This window comes from Somniosus microcephalus, chromosome 14, assembly GCF_052327205.1.
Source record: "Somniosus microcephalus isolate GS21.2 chromosome 14, FLI_Smic_1.0, whole genome shotgun sequence".
In the NCBI taxonomy this organism is placed as follows: domain Eukaryota; kingdom Metazoa; phylum Chordata; class Chondrichthyes; order Squaliformes; family Somniosidae; genus Somniosus; species Somniosus microcephalus.
This window is the reverse complement of record NC_141000.1, coordinates 35,166,102-35,191,300: the sequence shown is the minus strand read 5'-3', so window position 1 is coordinate 35,191,300 and position 25,199 is coordinate 35,166,102. Positions and strand designations below refer to the sequence as shown.

General features: G+C 45.9%; 1 protein-coding gene across 4 annotated transcripts in view; it reads left to right on the top strand.

Annotated features, from left to right (window-relative positions):
• The window catches only part of gtf2f2a (general transcription factor IIF, polypeptide 2a), a 107,980-nt gene that overhangs the window by 45,179 nt on the left and 37,602 nt on the right, over positions 1-25,199 (top strand). For 2 of the 4 annotated variants that reach the window (XM_086006495.1, XM_086006496.1), the window contains exon 5: positions 3,819-3,851. The exons of the other annotated variants lie outside the window; for them this stretch is intronic. In XM_086006495.1, the coding sequence (XP_085862621.1) occupies positions 3,819-3,851 (33 nt within the window). The remainder of the gene's footprint in view (positions 1-3,818; positions 3,852-25,199) is intronic. 4 annotated transcript variants of the gene reach the window in all.

Sequence of the window (25,199 nt, the reverse complement as noted above, 5' to 3'; positions counted from 1 at the left end):
CCCCCCCCCCCCCCCAGAAAGAGAGTTCAGATTGGATGCAGGTTTCTGAAATTTGAGTCCTGTGCCTCATACAAAGAACTATCACTTCTGTTTGGTTATGATTTGTAATTACAAAGATGGCATTTTTTTGTTCACAAGGCACTGATTGTGCAATGCAGCCATTTTCATAGCAAAAGGCTGCTCTTAATCCAATGGTACTGTGAATAATGCACCTGATCTGTTCCACTGTGGTTGAAGTACAGTCCTTTGCCCAGTCCTAACTCCATAATATGATATGCCAATAGTTTTAATCATTCTAATACCATATTTTTGGATTTGGGGAATGCTAATAGTGCTGTTTTTGTCTATTGGTGGTGCATGTAGGGACTGTCTGCCGGCCAGTCTCTACGAACAGCTTTGGCACAATAGGGTAAGCAGCTGTGCACAGAGGAGGTTGATTATAATTGGGGGAGAGGGGATAGGAAATGTAACGGAATGGCCCTGAAATTAGGATCGGGAGCTTGCCGCGCGTGCAAGCCCCCCGATGTGCACTCACCCGGCGCACTGACATCTGAAGCCCAGGCCTGCTTGCATTTCCTGTCACTGGCCCGGTTCAGATGTCGGCGCGATGTGCTTACCTGATCCAGCGGCGTAGTTAGTGCGATGTGCCAGCTGGGATCAGGTGAGCACTGTGCAGCCAATCAGGTGAGGGGAAACCTCATTCATGAGTTTGACAGTAAGAACTGTCAAACTCATGAAAAGTATGGGCTGCCAAAACACTATTTAAACTTTAAATAAAATTTTAAAAAACATCCCACTGATTATATTAACTATAAATAAGTTTTTTAAAATACTTTAAACAATTAATCAAATTTTTGAAAAAAATAAATGTAAAAAAAATAGGGTCTAAAACTAAACTTACCTTACTGTAAATTCTTTAAAAATAATAAACCTGTGGAAAAAACATTTCTAAATTGTACTAAAAGACCACTTACCTGTAAAACTAAGTACTTACGTCTGGTTTTTCCACGCGTAAAAACCGGAGGCCTTTACACTCTGGCAACTCGGGCGGTGGGGGGTGGGGGAAAGGAATTTCACTGCGCACGCGCTGCCTGTGCAGTCGCACGCGTTCTGCCTCTTAACCCCTTGGGTCAGAGGACAGGAAATGCCGGTTTTCAGCGCATGCGCTGTGCATGCTGAAAACCGGCAATTCCTCCGGGCACACGCGTGAGTACCCCGTCCGTACTCACGCATTGTGACAGGAATTACTGGGCCAATGTGATCACAAATGAAGAGTTCTTGATGGCATTCATTTTGTAGACGTTGTCTTACTCAAAGCATCAGCAATAATACCTTTTATCAACACTGCATCTATAGTGTAAATGCAGCTTGAATCCGGAGTTTGGACCTGATGACACTGGAGCGAAGAGGAGTAAAATTCCCTGGAATAGGGAGCTTTCCTTTAGAGTCAGTTAGCTTGGAACTTAATGCCCAATTTACAGTATACAGGAATCCCACCCCAACCGCGGTTTTGCCATACGTGGATTTCACGTATACACGGTTTCCACTCTGCGACTATTTTTGCCAACCGCGGCAGTGAAATTCGTGTATCTGCGGTTTTTAATTTAGGAATAAGGTAAATAACATGATTTTTATGCTTTTTATATTTTTTATTGTGTTTATACACATTTATACTGAATTTGCCAACCGCGGGGGTTTTCAGGGACGTATTCCCCATGGTTGGGGAGGGATTCCTGTACAAGTTTTGTGTCTGAAGCTAAAACCATTTTGCAGCAACGTTAACCTGCTAGTGTGAATGCACTGTTAAATATCTCTTTGGTGCTGTCTGTCTGTATATAACATAATTAACCTCATGATCATTTCACCTGTTGTCACTTCATTTCCTTCTACTTCTTGAGCTTTACCTCTGCTGAATTCAAAATCATTCCAGCCGAATTCAAAGTCATTCCAGCCAGAGGTGCCGAGTGGGTGATCCTTCTCGGTCTCCTCCTGTGGTCCCCACCATCAGATGCCAGTCTTCAGCCAAATCGATTCACTCCATGTGATATAAAGAAACGGCTGAGTGCACTGGACACAGGAAAGGTTACGGGCCCCAACAACATCCCAGCTGCAGTGCTGAAGACCTGTGTTCCAGAACTAGCCACACCTCTAGCCAAGCTGTTCCAGTACAGCTACAACACTGGCATCTACCCAATAATGTGGACATTTGCACAGGTATGTCCTGTCCACAAAAAGCAGGATAAATCCAACCCGGACAATTGCCGCCCTATCAGCCTACTCTCGATCATCAGCAAAGTGACGGAAGTAGTCATCAACAGTGCCATCAATGATACTCAGTTTGGGTTCCGCCAGGGCTACTGGCTCGAGACCTCATTATAGCCTTGGTCCAACCATGGACACGAGCTGAATTCCGGAGGTGAGAGTGACTGCACTTGACCTCTCGGCCGCATTCAACCGAGTGTGGTACCAAGGCACCCTAGTAATTCAATGGGGATCATGGGGAAAAAACTTCATTCGCTGAAGTCATACCTGGCACAAAGGAAGATGGTTATCGTTGTTGGAGGCCAATCATCTCAGCCCCAGAACATCACTGCAAGAGTTTCTCAGAGCAGTGTCCTCTGCCCAACTATCCGGCTGCTTCATCAATGACCTTCCCTACATCATAATGTCAGAACTAGGGTTGTTTGCTGATGATTGCAGTGTTCAGCTCCATTTGCAATTCCTCAGATAATGAATCCGTCCGTGCCCAAATGCAGCAAGACCTGGACTACATGCAAGTGGCAAGTAACATTTGCGCCATGCAAGTGCCAGGCAATGATCATCTCCAACAAGAGAGAGTTTAACCACTGCCCCATGACATTCAATGGCATTACCATCACCAAAACTCCCACCATTAACATCCTGGGGATCACCATTGACCAGAAACTCAACTGGACCAGCCACATAAATGCCGTAGCTACTGGAGCAGTTCAGAGGCTGGATATTCTGTTGTAAATGGCTCACCACCTGACTCCCCAAAGCCTCTCCACCACCTACAAGGCACAAGTCAGGAGTTTTGATGATGCTCTCCACTTGTCTGGATAGGTGCAGCTGCAGCAACACTCAAAAAGCTTGACACCATGCAGGACAAAGCAGTCTGCTTGAACGCTACCCCATCCACCAGCTTAAACATTCATTCCCTCCACCACCAGCGGGCCATGGCTGCAGTGTGTACGAGCCATAGAAAGCACCATCAAGTCGCCAAGGCTTCTTTGGCAGCGCTTCCCAAACCTGCGACCACTACCATCTCCAAATTCTCCTCCAAGTCACACACCATCCCAACTTGGGCTTATATTGCCGCTCCATCATCGCTGGGTCAAAATCCTGGGACTCCCTATGTAACAGCACTGTGGGAGTACCTTCACCACATGGAATGCTGCAGTTCAAGAAGGCGACTCACTACCGCCTTCTCAAGGGAAACTAGGGATGGTCAATAAATGTTTGCCTTGCCAGTGGTGCCCATATCCCGAGAACAAATATATCTAAAAAATGAAACATTCTGGACCTGCTGCACCTGTGTTCAACAGAAACAGACTTTTAGACCAATTTGAGGCAGGTTATTTTTGTGAAAACTGTTGCATTTGATATTTTAACCATTATTCTTTAAAGGTCTTTCAGTTCTTTGTGGCTAAACAAAATCACTGAATTTACAAAATGGTTGCGATCTGAATTGCTAAATTTTACATTTGGAAATATTTTCCTTTGCTTTTTAGAACTGTTTTGTATATTTTTTCTATCATACAGTAATATCACAGAAGTACTTTTTTTATCTTGTGTAGGACAGTCAGAAGAGAAATCTGATGGCAACAATGGTAAGTGTCATATAAAAGTAATGAATATTTGCACTTGATTCACTGTCAGAAAATAACTGAAAGCAGCAGAGTCAAAGACTAGTTATTAAAGCATTTTGATTTGTGGTTTTGTTAATTTTTGCAAGTTTTATTAGCAAGAGTTTGAATAAGAACTCAATAAATTTAGTCAATTCCATGCAGTCCACAGTTGACCTGTTTGTATGAATTAATTATATTGGGCTTACAGTCTGAGAAAGAAATTTATAAAATGCAGTCCTAGGAAAGGCTGCCCTAGTGTGCCAAGATGCCGTACCACAGATTAGTAGGAGTACATAATTGTGGTCACAGTTTGCCACTTGTGTGAGTTCCTGATCTCGGCCGGACTGTAAGACAGTAGGTGAGATTGAGAATTGCTGCAATTGCTCTTGTAGACTCACTAGTGGTTAGCTCGAGTCTCATTGAAGAGGGCTTACAGCAGATTGCTTGCCCACCCACCCTTTCAGTAAGGTGGTCTGCCCACCCTTTCAGTAAGGTGGTCATGTATAGTGGGGACAAGGGAAAAGTGGTCATGAGAAACTGAAGCTTGAAATGGAGCAGTAGGTTTGCTTATTGCTTAAATTCGCCTCTAAGTTTGGTTCCGATCTACTACAGAATCTGTTTTCTGGCTGGTCCTGTGTGAAAAGCTTGGAGGATTCTTATTTTACATTTCTGAAGTTGACGCTTGAGCATATTGTTGGGGCTGAGTTTAAAAAAAGAACAAGAGTTGAATTTCTATAACATCTTACCATATCTCTCATATGTTCCAAAGTGCTTCACATGCAATGAATTAAAGAAGTGGAGTGACTGCTGTTATTTGGCAAAGATGGAACCCAATTTGCACAAAGCAAGATCCCACAAACCAAATTGAATAGATGATCAGTTAGTATGTTTTGGTGGGGGGAGGTATGTTAGGGGGGAATTTTACTCTTCACCTGGTTGTGGAACACCTGACCTGGGATGTCTGGCTTTGATGCATCGTGCCAAAAATGAAAAGGTATTTCATTATCCAGCACTGAAATTCTTCACTTAATGAAAGCCTGTTTTAACTTTTCTTCTTTATACTCACACTTGCCACAATTATCTTGTTTTATGATGATCACAGTTGAGTTACTGATGGTATCAGTGTTTTACACTATAGCCACTTGCATTAATATAGCACCTTTTAAAGTAAAGAAACACCCCAAGGCGCTTCACAGATAAGAACATAAGAAATAGCAGCAGGAGTAGGCTATTCGGCCCTTCGAGCCTGCTCCGCCATTCAATGAGATCATGGCTGATCATCTGCTTCAACTCCATTCACCGGCCCTATCGCCATATCCCTTGATGCCCTTACTAGTCAGATATCTATCGACTTCTGTTTTGAATATACCCAATGACTGAGCCTCCACAGCCCTCTAGGGTAGAGAATTCCAAAGATTCACCACCCTCTGTGAAGAAATTTCTTCTCATCTCAATCCTGAATGGCCTACCCTTTATCTTGAGGCTGTGGCCCCTGGTTCTAGACTCCCCAGCTAAGAGCAACATTCTCCCAGCATCCATCCTATCAAGCCCTGTAATAATTTTGTATGCTTCAATGAGATCACCTCTCATTCTTCTGAATTCAAGAGAATACAGGCCTAGTTTACTCAATCTCTCTTCATACGACAGTCCCGCCATCCCAGGAATCAATCTCGTGAACCTTCGTTGCACTCCCTCTATAGCAAGTATATCCTTCCTTAGGTAAGGAGACCAAAATTGTACACAGTACTCCAGGTGTGGTCTCACCAAGGCCGTATATAATTGGAGTAAGACTTCTTTACTCCTGTACTCAAATCCTCTTGTAATGAAGGCCAGCATACCATTTGCTTTCCTAATGGCTTGCTGCACCTGCACATTCACTTTGTGACTCATGTACAAGGACATCCAGTCCCTTTTGAATATCTGCATTCCCCAATCTTTCACCATTTAGGAAATACTCTGCCTTTCTGTTTTTTCTACCAAAGTGGATAACTTCACATTTATCCGCATTATATTCCATCTGCCATGTTCTCGCCCACTCAGAGCCTGTCGAGATCCCCTTGAAGCCTCTTCACATCCTCTTCGCAACTGACACTGCTACCTAGCTTTGTATCATCAGCAAATTTGGAAATGTGACATTTAGTCCCCTCATCCAAATCATTGATAGAGATTGTGAATAGCTGGGGCCCAAGCACCGATCCTTGCAGTACCCCACTAGTCACAGCCTGCCATCCTGAAAAAGACCCGTTTATCCCTACTCTTTGTTTTCTGTCTGTTAACCAATTCTCAATCCATGCTAGTATATTACCCCCCAATTCCATGTGCCCTAATTTTGTTCACCAACCTCTTGTGTGGGACCTTATCAAAGGCCTTCTGAAAATCCAGATACACCACATCTACTGGTTCCCCTTTGTCTACTCCACTAGTCACATCCTCAAAGAACTCCAATAGGTTTGTCAAACAGGATTTCCCTTTCATAAATCCATGTTGACTCTGCCCAATCTTACTATTAGTTTCTAAGTGCCTAGTTATTGCATCCTTTATAATAGATTCCAGCATTTTCCCAACTACTGATGTGAGGCTAGCAGGTCTGTAGTTCCCCATTTTCTCTCTCCTTTCTTAAATAGCGGGGTTACATTTGCTATCCTCCAATCTGCAAGAACTGTTCCAGAATTTATAGAATTTTGGAAGATGACAACCAATGCGTCCACTATTCCAATGGCCACCTCTTTCAAAACCCTAGGATGTAGGCCATCCAGTCCTTGGGATTTGTCGACTTTTAGTCCCATTAATTTTGCTAGTACTGTTTTTTTTTACTAATAATAATTTCTTTAAGTTCCTCATTCTCGCCACACCCTTGGTTTTCTCGTATTTCTGGGAGGTTTTTTGTGTCTTCCTCTGTGAAGACAAACAAAGTATTTAATTTCTCTGCCATTTCTTCATTCCCCATTATAAATTCTCTCGTCTCTGACTGTAAAGGACGTACCTTTGCCAGTCGTTTCCTTTTCACATACCTATCATACCCATCAGTTTTTATAATTTTTCGCTAGTTTGTGCTCATATTCCATTTTCCCTTTATCAATTTCTTGGTCCCTCTTTGCTGATTTCTAAATCCTCAGGCTGACTGCTTTTTCTAGCAACTTTATAAGCTTCCTCCTTTGACTTAATACTAGCTTTAATTTCTTTTGTTAGCCATGGTTGGATCACTTTTCCTTTTGGGTTTTTATGCCCTAGAGAAATATATGTTTGTTGCAAATTATGCATTATTTCCTTGAATGTTAGCTATTGTATGTCCACCTTCATACCTTTTAGTGTAGCCTCCCAATCTACCATGGCCAACTTGTCCCTCATACCCTTGTAGTTTCCTCTGTTTAGATTGAAGACCTTAGTTTCAGATTGGACTACATCACTCTCAAACTTAATGTAAAATTCAATCATATTATGGTCACTTGTCCCTAAAGGCCCCTTTACCACAAGATTATTGATCAGCCCTTTCTCATTACACAGTACCAGATCCAGAATAGCCTGTTCCCTGGTTGGTTCCTCCACATACTGATCCAGGAAACCATCTCGCATGCATTCCAAGAATACACCCTCCACACCATTAGTGGTCATTTGATTTGCCCAGTCAATATGTAGATTAAAGTCCTCCATGTTTACCGTATTGCCCTTGTTACATGCACTTCTAATCTCTTGATTGATACTGTGCCCTACATTACCATTACTGTTTGGTGGCCTATACACAACTCCCACCAATGTTTTACGCCCTTTGCTGTTTCTTAGCTCCACCCAAACTGATTCCAGTTCTACATCACGATCTGCCAAGCCAAGATCTTTTATCCAAGTAAATGGACGCCGAGCCAGCAAGAGAAACATAGAAACGTAGAAGATAAGAGCAGGAGTAGGCCCCTCGAGCCTGTTCCACCATTTAATGAGATCATGGCTAATCGTCCAAATTCAGTACTCTGTCCTTGCTTTCTCCCCATATCCCTTGATCCCTTTAGCCTTAAGAAATATATCTAACTCCTTCTTGAATATATTTAATGAATTGGCCTCCACTGCCTTCTGTGGTAGAGAATTCCACAGGTTCACCACTCTCTGGGTGAAGAAATTCCTCCTCATCTCAGTCCTAAATGGCTTACCCCTTATCCTTCGACTGTGACCCCTGGTTCTGGACTCCCCGCCATCGGGAACATCCTTCCTGCATCTAGCCTGTCTAGTCCTGTTAGAATTTTATAAGTTTCAATGAGATCCCCTCTCATTCTTCTAAACTCTAGCGGATATAAGCCTAACAAGGTATTGGTGAGACCGCACCTGGAATACTGCATACAGTTTTGGTGTCCATACTTAAGAAAAGACATACTTGCTCTCGAGTCAGTACAAAGAAGGTTCACTCGGTTAATCCCGGGGATGAGGGGGTGGTCATATGAGGAGAGGTTGAGTAGATTGGGACTCTACTCATTGGAGTTCAGAAGAATGAGAGGCGATCTTATTGAAACATATAAGATTGTGAAGGGGCTTGATCGGGTGGATGCGGTGAGGATGTTCCCAATGATGGGTGAAACTAGAACTAGGGGGCATAATCTTAAAATAAGGGGCTGCTCATTCAAAACTGAGATGAGGAGAAACTTCTTCACTCAGAGGGCGGTAGGTTTGTGGAATTTGCTGCCCCAGAAAGCTGTGGAAGCTACATCATTAAATAAATTTAAAACAGAAATAGATAGTTTCCTAGAAGTAAAGGGAATTAAGGGTTACGGGGAGCGGGCAGGAAATTGGACATGAGTCTAGGTTCGGAATGGTCATGGCCCTGTGGGTAGTGGAGTGGGCCCAGGGGCCGTGTAGCCTTGTTCTGCTCCTACTGTGTTCTAATTCTGTGTTAGATTTCAGGAGATGGTTTTATTCCTGTTGCTGGCTGGGGTGGAGATCGCCTTTACAGAAGGTAAGTACTGTAGAAAATATAGGGACAGTGATCTCCTGGAAGAATTTCGATCGCCTAGATGGGTCGGAGAGGAATTTCCCAGATTTTTTTCTCCCAAATTGGCCATTGGGTCTTTATCTGGTTTTTCGCCTCTCCCGGGAGATCACATGGGTTCGGGTGGATGCAGAGTGATAGAAGATTTGAGGTTAGGATCAGATCAGCCATGATCTTATTGAATGGTGGAGCAGGCTCGAGGGGCCGATTGGCCTACTCCTGCTCCTATTTCTTATGTTCTTATGTTTTAATCGACCCAATCTCTCTTCATACGTCATTCCTGCCATCCCAGGTATCAGTCTGGTGAATCTTCGCTGCACTCCCTCCATGGCAAGAACATCCTTCCTCAGATAAGGCGACCAAAACTGCACACAATACTCAAGGCGTGGTCTCACCAAGGCCCTGTACAACTGCAGCAAGACATCCTTGCTCCTGTACGCGAATCCTCTCGCTATGATGGCCAACATACCATTTGCCGCCTTAACCGCCTGCTGCAGCTGCATGCTTACCTTCAGCGACTGGTGCACAAGGACAACCAGGTCTCGTTGCAGTTCCCCTTTTCCCAATCTATTGCCTTCAGATAATAATCTGCCTTCCTGTTTTTGCCACCAAAGTGGATAACTTTGCATTTATCCACATTATACTGGAGTTTCTCTGCATCCTCCTCACAGCACACACGCCCAGCTAACTTTGTGTTGTCTGCAGATTTGGAGATATTACATCTAGTTCCCTCGTCTAGATCATTAATATATTTGGGAATAGCTGAGGTCCTAGCACCAATCCCTGCGGTACCCCACTAGTCACTGCCTGCCACTTGGAAAAAGAGCCGTTTATTCCAACTCTTTGCTTCCTGTCTGCCAACCAGTTCTCTCTCCAAGTCAGTACCTTACCCCCAATCCCATGTGCTTTAACTTTGCACGCTAATCTCTTATGCGGGACCTTATCGAAAGCCTTCTGAAAGTCCAAATACACCACATCCACTGGTTCTCCCTTATCTATTCTATCAGTTACATCCTCAAAAAATTCCAGTAGATTAGTCAAGAATGATTTACCTTTTGTAAATCCATGTTGACTTTGTCCAATCTTGTCTTGTTTTCCAAGTGCTCTGCTATGACATCTTTTATAATGGACTCTAGCATTTTCCCTACTACCGCTGTCAGGTCTATAATTCCCCGTTTTCTCTCTACCACCTTTTTTAAATAGTGGGGTTACATTAGCTACCCTCCAATCCATGGGAACTGTTCCAGAGTCTATAGATTAGGAGGATTGACAAAAAATTTTGGTTGAATTGATAGGTTTTGAAAAGATGTTTAACAGTGGAGGGAGCGGCGGAATAACGGAGAGGTCTAGAGAGGAATTTCTGAGTAAGCTTCACCAATGGGGGAGGGGGTGTGGGTGCTGGAAGAATGAAGCATTGGCGGGGAGGGCAGGAGGTGCAGGGCTGGAGGAACTCCGCTAGGGTGGGATGAGGCCATAAGGCTATTTATAGATGACGGCAAGAATTTTAAATTTAACCTATTGGGATGGGTAGGCAGTGAAGGTCAGCGAGGATGGGTGAGCAGGACTTTGTGTGGGACAGTTTCCTGTAGCAGAGTTTTGGACAAATTGGATTTTATGGAGGGAGGTCGATGGGAGGCCAGCAGGAAGATCCATAGGATTAGTCCAGTCTGGAAGTGACAAAAGCATATGGAAGAGTTCCAGTAGCGAAGGGGCAGAGGCAACTAATGTTGCAGAGGTGGAAGTATGCTGGTGATTGGAGATGATATGGTGTTTACAGCTCCGCTCTGGGTCAAACAGGAATGTCAAGGGTGCGAGTGGTCTGTTTAAGCTTTGGTGATGGCCCGGCAGTGGAGTTTGTGGTGAGGAGGCCGAAAGCAATAGCTTCGGTTTTGTTGATGTTGAGCTGGAGGAAGTTGTCTCATCCAAGACTTAACGTCAGACAAACAATGTAACAGTACAGAGGCAATCATTGGTGGTGGCAAATCATGTATTATAGAAGTAGCGTACAGTTTAATTGAAGGGACTTTGGAAGAGTGTTACCCAAAGTTAGTCATAGAGTCATACAGCACAGAAAGAGGCCCTTCGGCCCATTGCGTCCGCGCCGGCCATCAAGCCCTATCTAATCTAATCCCATTTTCCAGCATTTGGTCCGTAGCCTTGTATGCTATGGCATTTCAGGTGCTCATCCAAATGCTTCTTGAATGTTGTGAGGGTTCCTGCCTCTACCACCCTTTCAAGCAGTGAGTTCCAGATTCCAACCACCCTCTGGGTGAAAAAGTTTTTCCTCAAATCCCCTCTAAACCTCCTGCCCCTTAGGAAAGATCGACGCTGGTTTATGGTGGAACAAGGTTCTTGGCTAATTTCCTTCTTTTTACCGTACATCAGTGTTGAAACATCCAATTCCAGACTAAACTTTACCTACTTTTTTTTGTTTTTACTGAATGTAGAATAGGTTGTTGCCTTTACACGTAGCTTCTGTTCATCTACACACACCGAGATTACAGAGATGCAGAGAGAGAGCATTTGTATAGCAGGCAGATTTCTGAATTGATTCCACTCTTAGAAAGGAATGTTAACAGAGAAACACAGGATAAGCCACAGCAATACTCAAATACTTCTCTATCAGGATATTGGAGAGGGTGATGGATGCAACAGGTAAAAATGACATGCAGTAATAATAACAAAGAAATGTGTCAAGACTGCAGAGGATCAAATGGAGAAATATTACAGAATCAGGGACACCTTGGAAGCAGAAACTATAGTATTATTGGGATTTGTACTCCTAGAATCACTAAAGTTTAGGATGGAATTAGTGGAATTCAGTCGTTAAACTAATCTGCAGCATGCCAGACTGACATTCTGGCATTTTAGAAAATTAAATGTCTCTTCTCTCAGCTACCTTACTGGCTCCATCCTGCTGATAGTCTCACTCCATCCTGTGACCCCATTCCTGCTGATGCTCACTGTCCCTTGCAAGTTCTTGCTCCTGCTGATGCTTGCTCTTCTGACCTCTGTCTCCTCTCCATTTATATGTTCGCTCTCCTGGCCTCTGTCCCCTCTCCCTTTGATGCTCGCTGAGCCAGCCTGTGCCTCCACTTCCTTTGCTCACTCTTCTGGGCTTTGTCTCCACTCCCTTTAATGTTCTATCTCCCAGCCTCTATCTCTGCTCCTGATCCCTCTTCCTGCTGAGTCACCACCCCATTGAACTATGAATTTCCCAGCCTCTGCCAGTGCTCCTGTTCAAACTCTCCTGAATCTTTCATGCAGTTGATCAGCGATCTCCCAGCTTCTGTCTCTGCTCATGCTGATGCCTCTGCCGTTCCTGATATTCACCATCACCTCCATCCCTAGTTTCACTGATACTCGCACTTTCTCTGGGATCCCCACTTATGTGGATGGTGTAATAAGTGGAACAGCATGGATAGAAAGTTGTTTGACAGACAGGAAACAGTTGGGGTAAATGGGTATTGCTCAGATTTGAGAAGGATTAGAAGTGGAGTAACCCAGGGGCCAGTGCTGGATCCAGTTTTGTTCTCAATGTATGTATAGATGATTTAGACCTGGGCAAAAGGAGCATAATCTCAAAATTTGCTGGCAACACAAAAGTAAGAGATTTGGCAAACTGTGAGGAGGACTATAAAAGACTTGAGGAATACGTTGATAAGTTAGCAGACAAGTAGATGTATTTTAATGTGGCCAAGCATGCGGCAGTGCATTTTGGGAATATACATTAAATGGAAAGATGCTGAAGGATGTGGGTAAATGGAGAGACCTCGGGCTGGATTTTGATACTGGGGTGGGCTGGGGTCGTGTAATCTGCATTTCATGTTAGCCACGCGATTCTACATCGATGTGGGAAAATGATGCCATTTTAACTTAATTGGCCAATTGAGTTCCAACGTGTGGGAACCCATGGCCAATGAGTTTTTCCAGTCTGAAAGTCGCCTCCGATGACGTCATCATTGCTGCTGCATTTTAGGTCTGCAGCAAGCCTTGCTTCTTCTGCAGACTGCCAACCTTTTGGCCTTTGCAGTGAGAGGCACCTGCAGGAAGAATGGCCAGCCAGAGACCTAGGTCTGCACCCCGCTTCGATGACGTTGCCCTGCATGCTTTTGTAGAGGGAGCAAGAGCACATAGAGGTGCTCTTCCCTTCTTCAGTGAGGAAGAAGCCTCCCCAGCAAACAAAGGCTGTGTGGATCCAAGTGGCAAAGGAGGTCAACTCTTTCTCAGTAACCCGCAGAACCTGGCTTCAGTGCAGGAAGAGATTTCATGACCTTCTGCGCGCTGGAAAAGTGAGTGTGAATTTCCCATCACCCTCAATCTGATCCCCATTGCCTCTCCTCACCAGCACTCAGCTTTAGCAATCTCTTCTTCCACATCCCACTTGACACTGACATCCATGCACCCTTACCCATTCCCTTTCTCTCTATGGTCACATTCACATAACTATTCGACTATGCAGCCCTCACACTCCCTATCACTGTGATGCTATGAAAACAACTTACAACACACAGGGAGGGCCCTTGGCCTTGCCACCTCACTCCATCTTTGTCTCCTTCTAAGCATCTATGCTATGGATTCTCTACACTCACTCCTTCATTCTCACTCAACCTCCACTTGTCTCCCTCATTGCAGGAAAAGAGAGCTCACAATAAGAGAGAAAGAGCGAGGACAGGAGGAGGGCCACCCTCAGTAGCCCACCTCACCCCCTGGGAGGATGCAGTCCTGGAGATCGTGGGAGTGGAGGACGATGCACAAGTGGGGGACGGACAGACGGGTGCATCACAGCAAGCTGGTGACAGAATAGTTTTCCATCTCTCTCATTGGCATTGCATGAGTCGCTGATAATGATTCTAAAGCTCTAACAGATGGACTTATGATCATCTGCAATGTGCATGTAACCTTGGCATCACATCTCTGACTCTTTCCTTTACTCCCCCACATCGCAAGCACCCGTCCCCACTAGCCAGGAGGAAGAGCCTGAGCATCCAGACTCCTCGGAGGAAGCTGCAACCTCTGAGGGCGCAGCATCAGCAGAATTAAGCGTACCCTGCACCAGCGCAGACACTCGCACCTCGGTGGGACCTTCGGGACATAGAGTAGAGTTGTCACCTGGTGTATCACAGCTCACAAGTGAGTATCAGCAGATGGTGGAGACAGGGACAGCAGTGGAGAGTCCTAGTCGGAGGGCGCAGGACTCTCCCAGCTCGGCTCAGCTGCATGTCGACCCTCTGCCTCTGGGTCCATCCACAAGATCAGCGGTGCTGGAACTCCAGGAACAGATGCAGGAGTCTCTGGCAGGTTTTGTCTCCAGGGTCGCTGCGAATGTGGAGTGAATAGAGGAGTCCATTGCGAACATGAGCAGACCCTTTGTGGAGTCATTGGCACATGAACGCATCACCATGGAAAGGATGGCAACCTCCATGGAGGTGATAAGTCGCCAGAGTGCAGAAAACATGGTGAGTGTTCTGAATAGAATGACATCTCTGGAGGAGCGATGGTCATCTATTGAACAGAGAAACCAGACCTTCATGGAAGTCCTTCTGAGTAGGACTGCCAGTGCAGATATGGGTCCCCATGGCCCCCCTGATGTGCAGCAAGGTGCTCTCAAACCACTTGCAAGCGCTGAGGGGGACCTGACCCATGAGAGGGAAGTTGGTGGCAGACATCAAGAAAGTGGGGGCTCCTCTCCAAGCGCTCACACTTCCATGCCACTGCAGAGCCCTCGGTCAGAGCCCCACCAGAGTCCACACCCAACTGTGATCAGCGTCGCAACCCCTGCACAGCCGCAGGAGCAGCAAACTGTTGACAAGCCCTCACAGGTTCACAACCTCAGAGGATGCCCGCCAAAGGTGTCGACACAGGAGCAGCAAGAAACTGAGCAAGGGGCCTCCACATCTGCTGAAGCCACCGGGGAAGCACCATGTAGGAGCACGCGTAAGAGAAAGATACTGCACAAATAGTCACAAGGGTAGTCACTTGGGTGAAATTTGATGTTTTATGTTAAAAAGCCATCAGATGATTACTGTAAATACAAAATCTGATGGCTACTGCTGTAGTTGTGGCGTGTGTCATTTCGCGAATGGGACTTCTAAATTGAGGGCTTAGGATTACTTTCAATTGTCAGTATGGTGGTCAAATTGCTAGGAATCCGCTGGTTCTTGGCCATTGTCGATGCTCAGGTAAGAAGCTGCGAGGCAAAAGTGCTTGATTGGCTAGGCTAAGCAAATCTGGCCAAGATGAGTGCGTTCCTTGCATCCCGGGCAGCAATGTTCTGGCGTACTGCTGCCGCTGGTTGATGGGCCTCTGCAAGATGTTCGTTTTCGCTCTCCTCCTCATCTGAGGAAGATATGTGACGAGCCACCTGGTCCTCAGGAATCTGCAAGCCACGACGCTGTACCATGTTGTGAAGTGCACAGAAAACCACGACGATTCTGGAGACCCTGGCTGCTGGGCTCCACCTGATCTATCCAGGCATCTGAAGCGCATCTTCAGCAAACCGATGGTTTGCTCGATTATGGCTCTGGTGGACGTGTGGCTGGAGTTGTAGCTCTCCTCAGCTTCGTTGGATGGGCTCCTCAACAGCGTCATTAGCCACGTCTTCAGGGGATAGCCCTTGTCTCCAAGTAGCCATCCGTTAAGTTGGTCTGGCGGACTGAATAGCGGAGGCACACTCGACTGGCGCAATATGAAGGAGTCATGGCAACTGCCGGGGTACTTGGCACAAACATGCAAAATTTCCTTCTTGTGGTCACACACCAGCTGAACGTTAAGGGAGTGGAAGCCCTTGTGGTTGACAAAAATACCTGGATTGCGATGGGGTGCCTTAAGGGTGCAGTCAACGACGCCCTGCACCCTTGGAAAGCCTGCCAGATTAGCTAATGCAACCGCATGCGCCGTGACACTTGCTCGATTCTTGGTGAAATGGATGTGATTGTGCGCGATGGCAAAAAGGGCATCGGTTACCTGCGTGATGCAAGTGTGTGGGACCGCCTGGGAGATGCCGCTGATGTCTGCTGCTGATCCCTGGAATGAGCCTGAGGCAAAAAAGGTTGAGTGCGGTGGTGACTTTGACGGCCACTGGTAAGGGCTGTCCACCTGGTCCGCTGGGCTGCAGGTCTTGTTGCAGCATTGCACAGATGTCACCCACTATCTCTCGCAAAAGTCGGAGCCGCCTTTGGCACTACTGCTCAGACATGTTGAGGTAGCTGACCCTGTGCCTGCAGACCCTGTTTGGGGGGTATCTCCTGCGCCGACTGGCTTCCATGCGCTGGCCCCTTCTGGCCTGTGCAGCCTCGGGTGGGTGAGCAGCAGCTTGGCGCTCCTGTTGGTGCTGCTGTTGTTCATGGTTCTGCTGGTGCCGCGGCTGGTCTTCGTCCTCATCTAATGTCCAGAAGGGAAGGAAATAAATGGCTCCCATTCTTCTGGTATATGCCTCAGTTGAGGAAGCGCTCAGTCAAGGTGGCGAGAGGGGTTTCCCAGAAGGTCACACTGGAGATGGGTGTCAGGCTCCAAACTTCCACAGCTGTGGTTATGCCTTCTAAAAGTTCCCCCAGACCTGAGACAACAAAGTCCTGCCACCTGCAAATGATGGCAGATCAAATCTCCTCTTTAATGGTTGACCTGCAGCTGATACCTGGGATGGCAGGAATGACGTATGAGGAGAGATTGGGTCGATTGGGCTTGTACTCGCTGGAGTTTAGAAGATTGAGAGGGGATCCCATCGAAACCTATAAAATTCTGTCAGGCCTGGACAGACTAGATGCAGGAAGGATGTTTCTGATGGCCGGGGAGTCCAGAACCAGGGGTCATAGTCTAAGGATAAGGGGTAAGCCATTTAGGACTGAAATGAGGAGGAATTTCTTCACCCAGAGAGTGGTGAACCTGTGGAATTCTCTGCCACAGAGGGCGGTGGAGGCCAGTTCATTAAATATATTCAAGAAAGAGTTGGATATATTTCTTAAGGCTAAAGGGATATGGGGAGAAGGCAGGGACAGGGTACTGAATTTGGATGATCAGCCATGATCTCATTGAATGGCGGAGCAGGCTCGAAGGGCCGAATGGCCTACTCCTGCTCCTATCTTCTATGTTTCTATGATAGTCAGCAATCCAATTGTGCTACCGCCAGGTTTCACCGTCGTGTTTCAAAACAGGCGTGCTTCACGTGGGAAAAGGGTTAAAATCACCAAGGCCTATCAAAATGGCATTACAGAGGCAATTTAGTGCTTGTTAAGGGCCTTAACGGCCTATCCCGCCTCTTGGAGGCGGGACGGAGACGGGACCGGTAGACACGATTTAATGAAAATTGTTTGGAGGCGGGATGGAGGCTGGGTCGGGCCCGTCCACCAGTTTTTGCAATTTTAACCCCCCACACGCCTCCAATCCTGCCTCAACGGCCCGATGAAATTCGAGCCCCTAGAGTTCAAATACATATTCCCATGAAACTGCGAGTGCGGCTAGTTAAGACCATAAAAAGAGCCAACACCATTTTGGGTTTTTTTAAATAGGAGCACAGAGTACAAGAGGAATGAAGTAATGATACATTTGTATGAAACACTGGTTAGGTGAAAGACTACTTACTGTGTGCAGTTTTGGGTGCCCCATTATAGAAAGGACATTAAAGTTACTGAGAGCTTATATAATGTAATTTCACAGGATCTGAAACTATAGTTATGAGCAGAGACTTAAAATACTGGGACTAGTTCCACCAGAGCAGAGACTGCTAAGAGAGGAAATGTAATCGCGGTTTCTAAAAATTGGAGGGATTTGATGGGGAAATATCATTTCCTCTGGTTAGGGAATCATTGACGAGGGGTCATCAATATAAAATTGTCAGAGAGAGTGAGGAGAGAGTTTAGGACAGATGTCTTTACACAACATGTTGTTGGGATATGGAATACTTTGCCACAGGGAGTGGTTTAGGCAGAGACCACTGCATCCTTTAAGGGAAAATTGGATAATTATTTAAAGCAGAGGAAGCTACAGGATTATGGGGAGAGAGCTAGGCTGTGGGATTAGTCTTGGATTGTTCCAGTAAAGAGCTGGCACGGACACAATGAGTTGAATGGCCTCCTATGCTGGAAACTTCTATGGGTCTGTGGTTTTCACTGCCAGTCGCTCTTCCTCCTGGGTCCCTCCTCCCATGGATGCTTGCTTTTCTCCTTTTTGTTGCAATGCAGCGTCCTTATTCAGCACTGAGCCTCTTACTGCAGCAGGCTATAAAGCTGGACACACTAACATTCATCAAATCTGCCTCAAAATGAATTGTGCAACTTGTGTTTCATTTTTAAAAGCAAACAGCATTTAATAGGTTGTATCATCATCATACTGCATGGCCTTGGACACTGTTATAACATTTGTGTGGGCAGTAGCAGCGGATCTGAAATATTTTCACTGCTGTAATATCACAATGTTTATGTGACTCCTTAAAGCAGCTTTGCCTGATTTACTTGCTTTTTGTAATTTACATTTCTCTTATGGTTGGGAGGTAGGAGACAGAATAGCGATAAAGGGTTCATTCTCCGATTGGTGGGATGTGACGAGTATTGTTCCCCAGCGATCTGTACTAGGGCTTCAGCTTTTCACCATATTTATCAATGATGGATGAAGGAATAGAGTGTTGTACTTCCAGGTTTGTAGATCATAGAATGGTTACAGCACAGAAGGAGGCCATTCAGCCTGTCGAGCCCGTGCCGGCTCTCTGCAAGAGCACTTCAGCTAGTCCCGCTCCCCCGCCCTTTCCCCGTAGCCCTGCAAATTTGTTTCCTTCAGGTACTTATCGAATTCCCTTTGAAAGCCACGATTGAATCTGCCTCCACCACACTCTCAGGCAGTGCATTCCAGATCCTCACTACTTGCTGCGTAAAAGAGTTTTTCCTCATGTCGCCTTTGGTTCTTCTGCCAATCACCTTAAATCTGTGTCCTCAGGTTCTCGATCCTTCTGCCAATGGGAACAGTTTCTCTCTATCTACTCTGTCCAGACCCCTCATGATTTTGAACACCTCTATCAAATCTCCTCTCTAAGGAGAACAACCCCAGCTTCTCCAGTATTTCCACGTAACCGAAGTCCCTCATCCCGGGAACCATTCTTGTAAATCTTTTATGCACCCTCTCTAAGGCCTTCACATCCTTCTTAAAGTGAGATGCCCAGAATTGGACACAATACTTCAGTTGAGGCCGAACCAGTGTTTTACAAAGGTTCATCATAATTTCCTTGTACTCTCCACCTCTATTTATAAAGCCCAGGTTCCCATATGCTTTTTTAACCACTTTCTGAACCTGCGCTGCCACCTTCAACAATTTGTGCACGTATACCTCTCTGTTCATACACCCCCTTTAGAATTGTACCCATTAGTTTATATTGCCTCTCCTCGTTCTTCCTACCAAAATGTATCACTTTGCACTTTTCTGCGTTAATTTTTATCTGCCACATGTCCGCCCATTCCACCAGCCTGTCTATGTCCTCTTGAAGTCGATCACTATCCTCCTCACTGTTCACTATACTTCCAGGTTTTGTGTCATCTGCAAATTTTAAAATTGTGCCCTGTACACCCAAGTTCAAGTCAATATATATCAAGAAAAGCAATGATCCTAGTACCGAGCCCTGGGGATCACCACTGTGTACCTTCCTCCAGTCCGATAAACAATCGTTCACCACTACTCTCTGTTTCCTGTCACTTAGCTAATTTTGTATCCATGCTGCCACTGTCCCTTTTATTCCATGGGTTTCAACTTTGCTGGCAAGCCCAATATGTGGCACTTTATCAAACGTGTTTTGGAAGTCTATGTACACCACATCAACCACAGTTCCCTCATCAACCCTCTCAGTTACTTCATCAAAAAACTCAATCAAGTTAGATAAACACAATTTGCCTTTAACAAATCCGTGCTGGCTTTCCTTAATTAATCTACACTTGTCCAAGTGACTGTTAATTTTGTCCCGGATTATTGTTTCTAAAAGCTTCCCCACTACTGAGGTTAAACTGACTGGCCTGTAGTCGCTGGGTTTATCCTTTTTTGAACAAGGATGTAACATTTACAATTCTCCAGTCCTCTGGCACTACCCCCGTATCTAATGAGGATTAGAAGATTATGGCCAGTACCTCCGCAATTTCCATTTTTACTTCCCTCAGCATCCGAGGATGCATCCCATCCGGTCCTGGTGACTTATCTACTTTAAGTACAGCCAGTCTTTCCAGTACCTCTATCAATTTTTATCCCATCCAGTATCTCAACTACCTCCTTTCACTGTTATTTTGGTAGCATCATCTTCCTTGGTAAAGACGGATACAATTTAGTACTCATTTACTGTAGTACCTCAGCCATGCCCAGGTCGCCATTTTGGTCCCTAATTGGCCCCATCCCTCTTATTGCTTGTTTATTATTTATATGCCTATAGAAGACTTTTGGATTCCCTTTTATGTTAGCTGCCAACCTATTCTCATACTCTCTCTTTACCCCTCTTATTTCCTTTTTCACTTCCCCTCTGAACTTTCTATATTCAGCCTGGTTCTCACTTGTATTCTCAACCTGACATCTGTCATATGCCCCCTTTTTCTGCTTCATCTTACTCTCTATCTCATTCGTCATCCAGGGAGCTCTGACTTTGGTTGCCCTACCTTTCCCCCTCGTGGGAATGTACCTCGACTGTACCCAAACCATTTCCTCTTTAAAGGCAGCCCATTGTTCGATTACAGTTTTGCCTGCCAATCTTTGATTCCAATTTACCCGGGCCAGATCTATTCTCAGCCCACTGAAATTGACCTTCCTCCAATTAAGTATTTTTACTCTAGATTTCTCTCTGTCCTTTTCCATAGCTAATCTAAACCTTATGATACTATGATCACTGTTCCCTAAATGTTCCCCTACTGACACTTGACCCACCTCAACCCCGGATCCAGCAATGCCTCCTTCCTTGTTGGGCTGGAAATGTACTGATCGAGAAAGTTCTCCTGAACACACTTCAGAAATTCTTCCCCCTCTCTGCCCTTTACACTATTACTATCCCAGTCTATATTAGGATAACTGAAGTCCCCCATTAATACTACTCTATAGTTCTTGCACACCTCTGTAATTTCCCTGCAAATTTGCACCTTTATATCCTTCCCACTAGTTGGTGGCCTATAGAATACACTTAGTGTAATGGCACCTCTGTTGTTTCTTAACTCTAACCAAATAGATTCTGTCTTTGACCCCCCCCCCCCTTCCAGGACATCCTCTCTCTCCAGCACTGTAATATTCTCCTTAATACTGCCAGCCCACCTCCTTTCCTTCCTTCCCCATCTTTCCTGAACACCTTATATCCAGGAATATTTAGTACCCAATCCTGTCCTTTTTTGAGGCAGGTCTCCGTTATCACTGCGACATAATTTTCCCATGTGGCTATTTGCGCCTGCAGCTCACCAACCTTATTTACCACGCTTCATGCATTTATACACATGCACTGTAAACCTATCATAGACTCCTTGTATTCTTTCTTAGTCTGACACTAAGTTAGGAGGCACAGTAAATTGTGTGGCTAGGAGGAAGAAGTTTCAAAGGGACATAGACAGATTAAGTGAATGGGCAAAACTATAGCATACGGAGTTCAATGTGGGAAAGTGTGAAGTCATCCACTTTGGATCTGAGAAAGATAAATCAGAAATATTTTCTTAATGGTTAGAGACTAGGAACTGGAGGAGCAAAGGGATTTAGGTATCCATGTACACAAGTCACTAAAAGCTAGTACACAGGTACAAAAAGTAATCAAAAAAGCTAATGGAATGTTGGCCTTTATCTTAAGGAGTTAGAATTCAAAAGTGAGGAAGTGATGCTTCAGTTGTATAGAGCTTTGGTCAGACCCCACTTACAGTATTCCATTTAGTTTTTGGGCATTGAACCTCAGGAAGAATATATTGGCCTTGGAGGAGGTACAGTGCAGATTCACCAGAATGATTCCAGGGCTTAAAGGACTAAATTATGAAGACAGATTGCATAAACATGGCTTGCATTTTCTTCAGTTTAGAAAGAAATAACTTGCATTTATATAGCACTTTTAACGATCTCAGGATGTCCCAAAGCGCTTTACAGCCAATGAAGTACTTTTGAAGTGTAGTCACTGTTGTAATATAGGAAATCCAGCAGCCAATATGTATACAACAAGGTCCCATAAACAGCAATGAGATAATGCTCAGATAATCTGTTTTAGTGGTGTGGGTTGAGGGATAAATATTGGCCAGGACACCGGAGAACACTCCCTTTCTCCTCTTCGAAATAGTGCCATGGGATCTTTTAAGTCCACCTGAGAGGGCAGGTGAGGCATTGGTTTCACATCTCATCCAAAAGACAGCGGGCTCAATTTTAACTCAGCCGTCAGGCGGGCTTTGAGGCGTGTGGGGGGTTAAAATCACAAAACCTGGGGGTCGGGAGCCCCCCCCCGGCCTGGTTCCCGACATCTAGCCATTTTAACCCAGGCGTGTCTGATGGTCCCGAATCAGTCCCACCTGCAACAGGCGGGACTGGTCTTTAGGGCCCTTAAACAGCACTAATTGGCCTTTATAATCCCATTTTAACAGGCCCTTGCCTATTTAACCCTTTTCCCACGTAAAACACGCCTGGTGGGGATCACGCCTGTGAAACCTGGCGTGAGCACTATTGCCTTGCTGACTATCAGCTGCAGGTCAACCATTAAAGAGGAGATTTGATCAGTCATCATTTGCAGGTGGCAGGACTTTGTTGTTTCAGTCCTGGGGCAACTTTTACCAGGCTTAAGCACACCTGTGGAAGGTTGGAGCCTCACACACATCTCCAGTGTGACCTCCTGGGGAAACCCCGCTCGCCACCTTCACTCAGCGCTTCCTCAACAGAGGCATATACCAGAAGCATGGGAGCCATTTATTTCCTTACCTTCTGGGCATTAGATAAGCTCGAACACCAGCCGCGGCACCAGTAGAACCAGGAACAACAGCAGCAGCAACAGGAGCGCCAGGCTGCTGCTCGCTCACCCACCTGAAGCTGCACAGGCCAGAAGGGGCCAGCGCTTGGAAGTGGCTTGAGAGCACCTTGCTGCACATCAAGGGGCCATGGGACCCGTATCTGCACTGGCAGTCCTACTCAGTAGGACTTCCATGAAGGTCTGGTTTCTCTGTTCAATAGATGCCCATCGCTCACCATATTTTCCATACCCTGGCGACTTATCTCCTCCATGGAGTTTGCCATCCTTTCCTTGGTGATGCATTCATGCGCCAATGACTCCACAAAGGCTCTGCTCATGTTCGCTATGGACTCCTCCATTCGCTCCACACTCGCAGCGACCCTGGGGACAAAACCTGCCAGAGACTCCTGCATCTGTGCATGGAGTTTCATCATCTCTGATCTTACGGATGGACCCAGAGGCAGAGGGTCGACATGCAGCTGAGCCGAGCTGGCAGAGTCCTGCGCCCTCCAATGAGGACTCTCCACTGCTGTCCCTGTCTCCACAATCTGCTGATGCTTACTTGTGAGCTGTGATACACCAGGTGACAACTCTACTCTATGTCCCGAAGGTCCCACCGAGGTGTGAGTGTCTGCGCTGGTGCTGGGTGCGCTTATTTCTGCTGACGCTGCGCCCTCAGAGGTTGCAGATTCCTCTGAGGAGTCTGGCATCTCAGGCTCTTCCTCCTGCACACTGGGGATGGGGGCTTTCGATGGTCCTGTGGGGGAGTCAAGGAAAAAGTTAAAGATGTGATGCCAAGGTTACATGCACATTGCATTTTGCAGATGACCATAAGTCCATATGATGTAGCTTCAGAATCATTATCAGCGACTCATGCAATGCCCATGAGAAAGATGGAAAACTATTCTGTCACCAGCTTGCGGGGAGGCACCTGTCTATCCTTCCCCAACTTCCGCATCTCTGTCAGCCCCGACAATCTCCAGGACGGCTTCCTCCCAGGGGGTGAGCTGGGCTAATGAGGGCGGCCCTCCTCCTGTCCTGGCTCGCGCTCTCCTGTTGTGAGCTCTCTTTTCCTGCAATGAGGGAGACAAGTGGAGGTTGAGTGAAAATGAAGGAGTGAGTGCAGAGATTGCATAGCATAGATACTTAGAAGGAGACAAAGATGGAGTGAGGTTGCAAGACCAAGGGCCCTCCCTGTGTGTTGTCAGTTGTGTTCAAAGCATCAGAGTGATAGGGAGTGTGAGGGCTGATGGTGGAATAGTTATGTGATTGTGAGCATCGAGAGAGAGGGAATGGGTGTGAGTGTCAAGTGGGATGTGGAGGAAGAGATTGCTAAAGCTGAGTGCTGGTGAGGAAAGGCAATGGGGATCAGATTGAGGGTGATGGAAACTTCATACAGTACTTACTTTTCTAGTGCGATGAAGGTCATGGAATCTTTTCCTGCACTGCATCCAGGTGTGCTGTGTGAGCCCCAAGGAGTTGACTTCCCCAGTCACCTGTAGCCACGCAGCCTTGGTCTGACTGGGAGGCCTCTTCCTCCCTGAGGAAGGGAACAGGACCTCCCTGTGGGCCCTAGCACCATCCAGCAATGCCTGGAGTGAAGCCTCATCAAATTTTGGGGCAGCTCTTGCCCTCCCGCTGGCCGTTGCTCCTGCAGGCTCCTGCGCCATCTTAATGGTAAAGTTTGGAAACCTGCAGAAGAAGCAAGGCTTGCTGTGGACCTTAAAAGCAGCAGCAATGATGACGTCATATTCTGCGACTTTCTGACTGGAAATACTCAATTGCCAAGGCTTCCCACACGTTGGAAATCAATTGGCCAATTGAGTTAAAATTGCATCAATCTCACAGACCCATTTAGATTCGTGTGGGAAACACTAAATTCGGGGAACACAACAATTCCCCGCACCTGAGTTAAAATTGACCCCAGCACCTCCGACAGTGCAGCACTGCTCAGTACTGCAGTGGAGTGTCAGGCTAGATTATGTACTCAAGTCTCTGGAGTGGGACTTGAACCCACAATCTACTGATTCTGAGTTGAGAGTGCTATCACTGAGCTAAGGCTGACACCATAAAATTGAGCGGTGATCTAAATGAGATATTTAAAACCATTAAGGGATTCAGTAGGGTAGATACAGGGAAACTAATTCCTCTGATAGGGTAATCCTGATAATCTACATCCTAGGGTACTTAAGGAAGTGGCCCTAAAAATAGTAGATGCATTGCTGGTCATCTTCCAAAATTCTGTAGACTCTGGAACAGTTCCCATGGATTGGAGGGTAGCTAATGTAACCCCACTATTCAAAAAAGGTGGTAGAGAGAAAACGGGGAATTATAGACCGGTAAGCCTGACATCGGTAGTGGGGAAAATGCTAGAGTCCATTATAAAAGATGCAATAGCAGAGCACTTGGAAAACAGTGACAGGATCAGACAAAGTCAACATGGATTTAC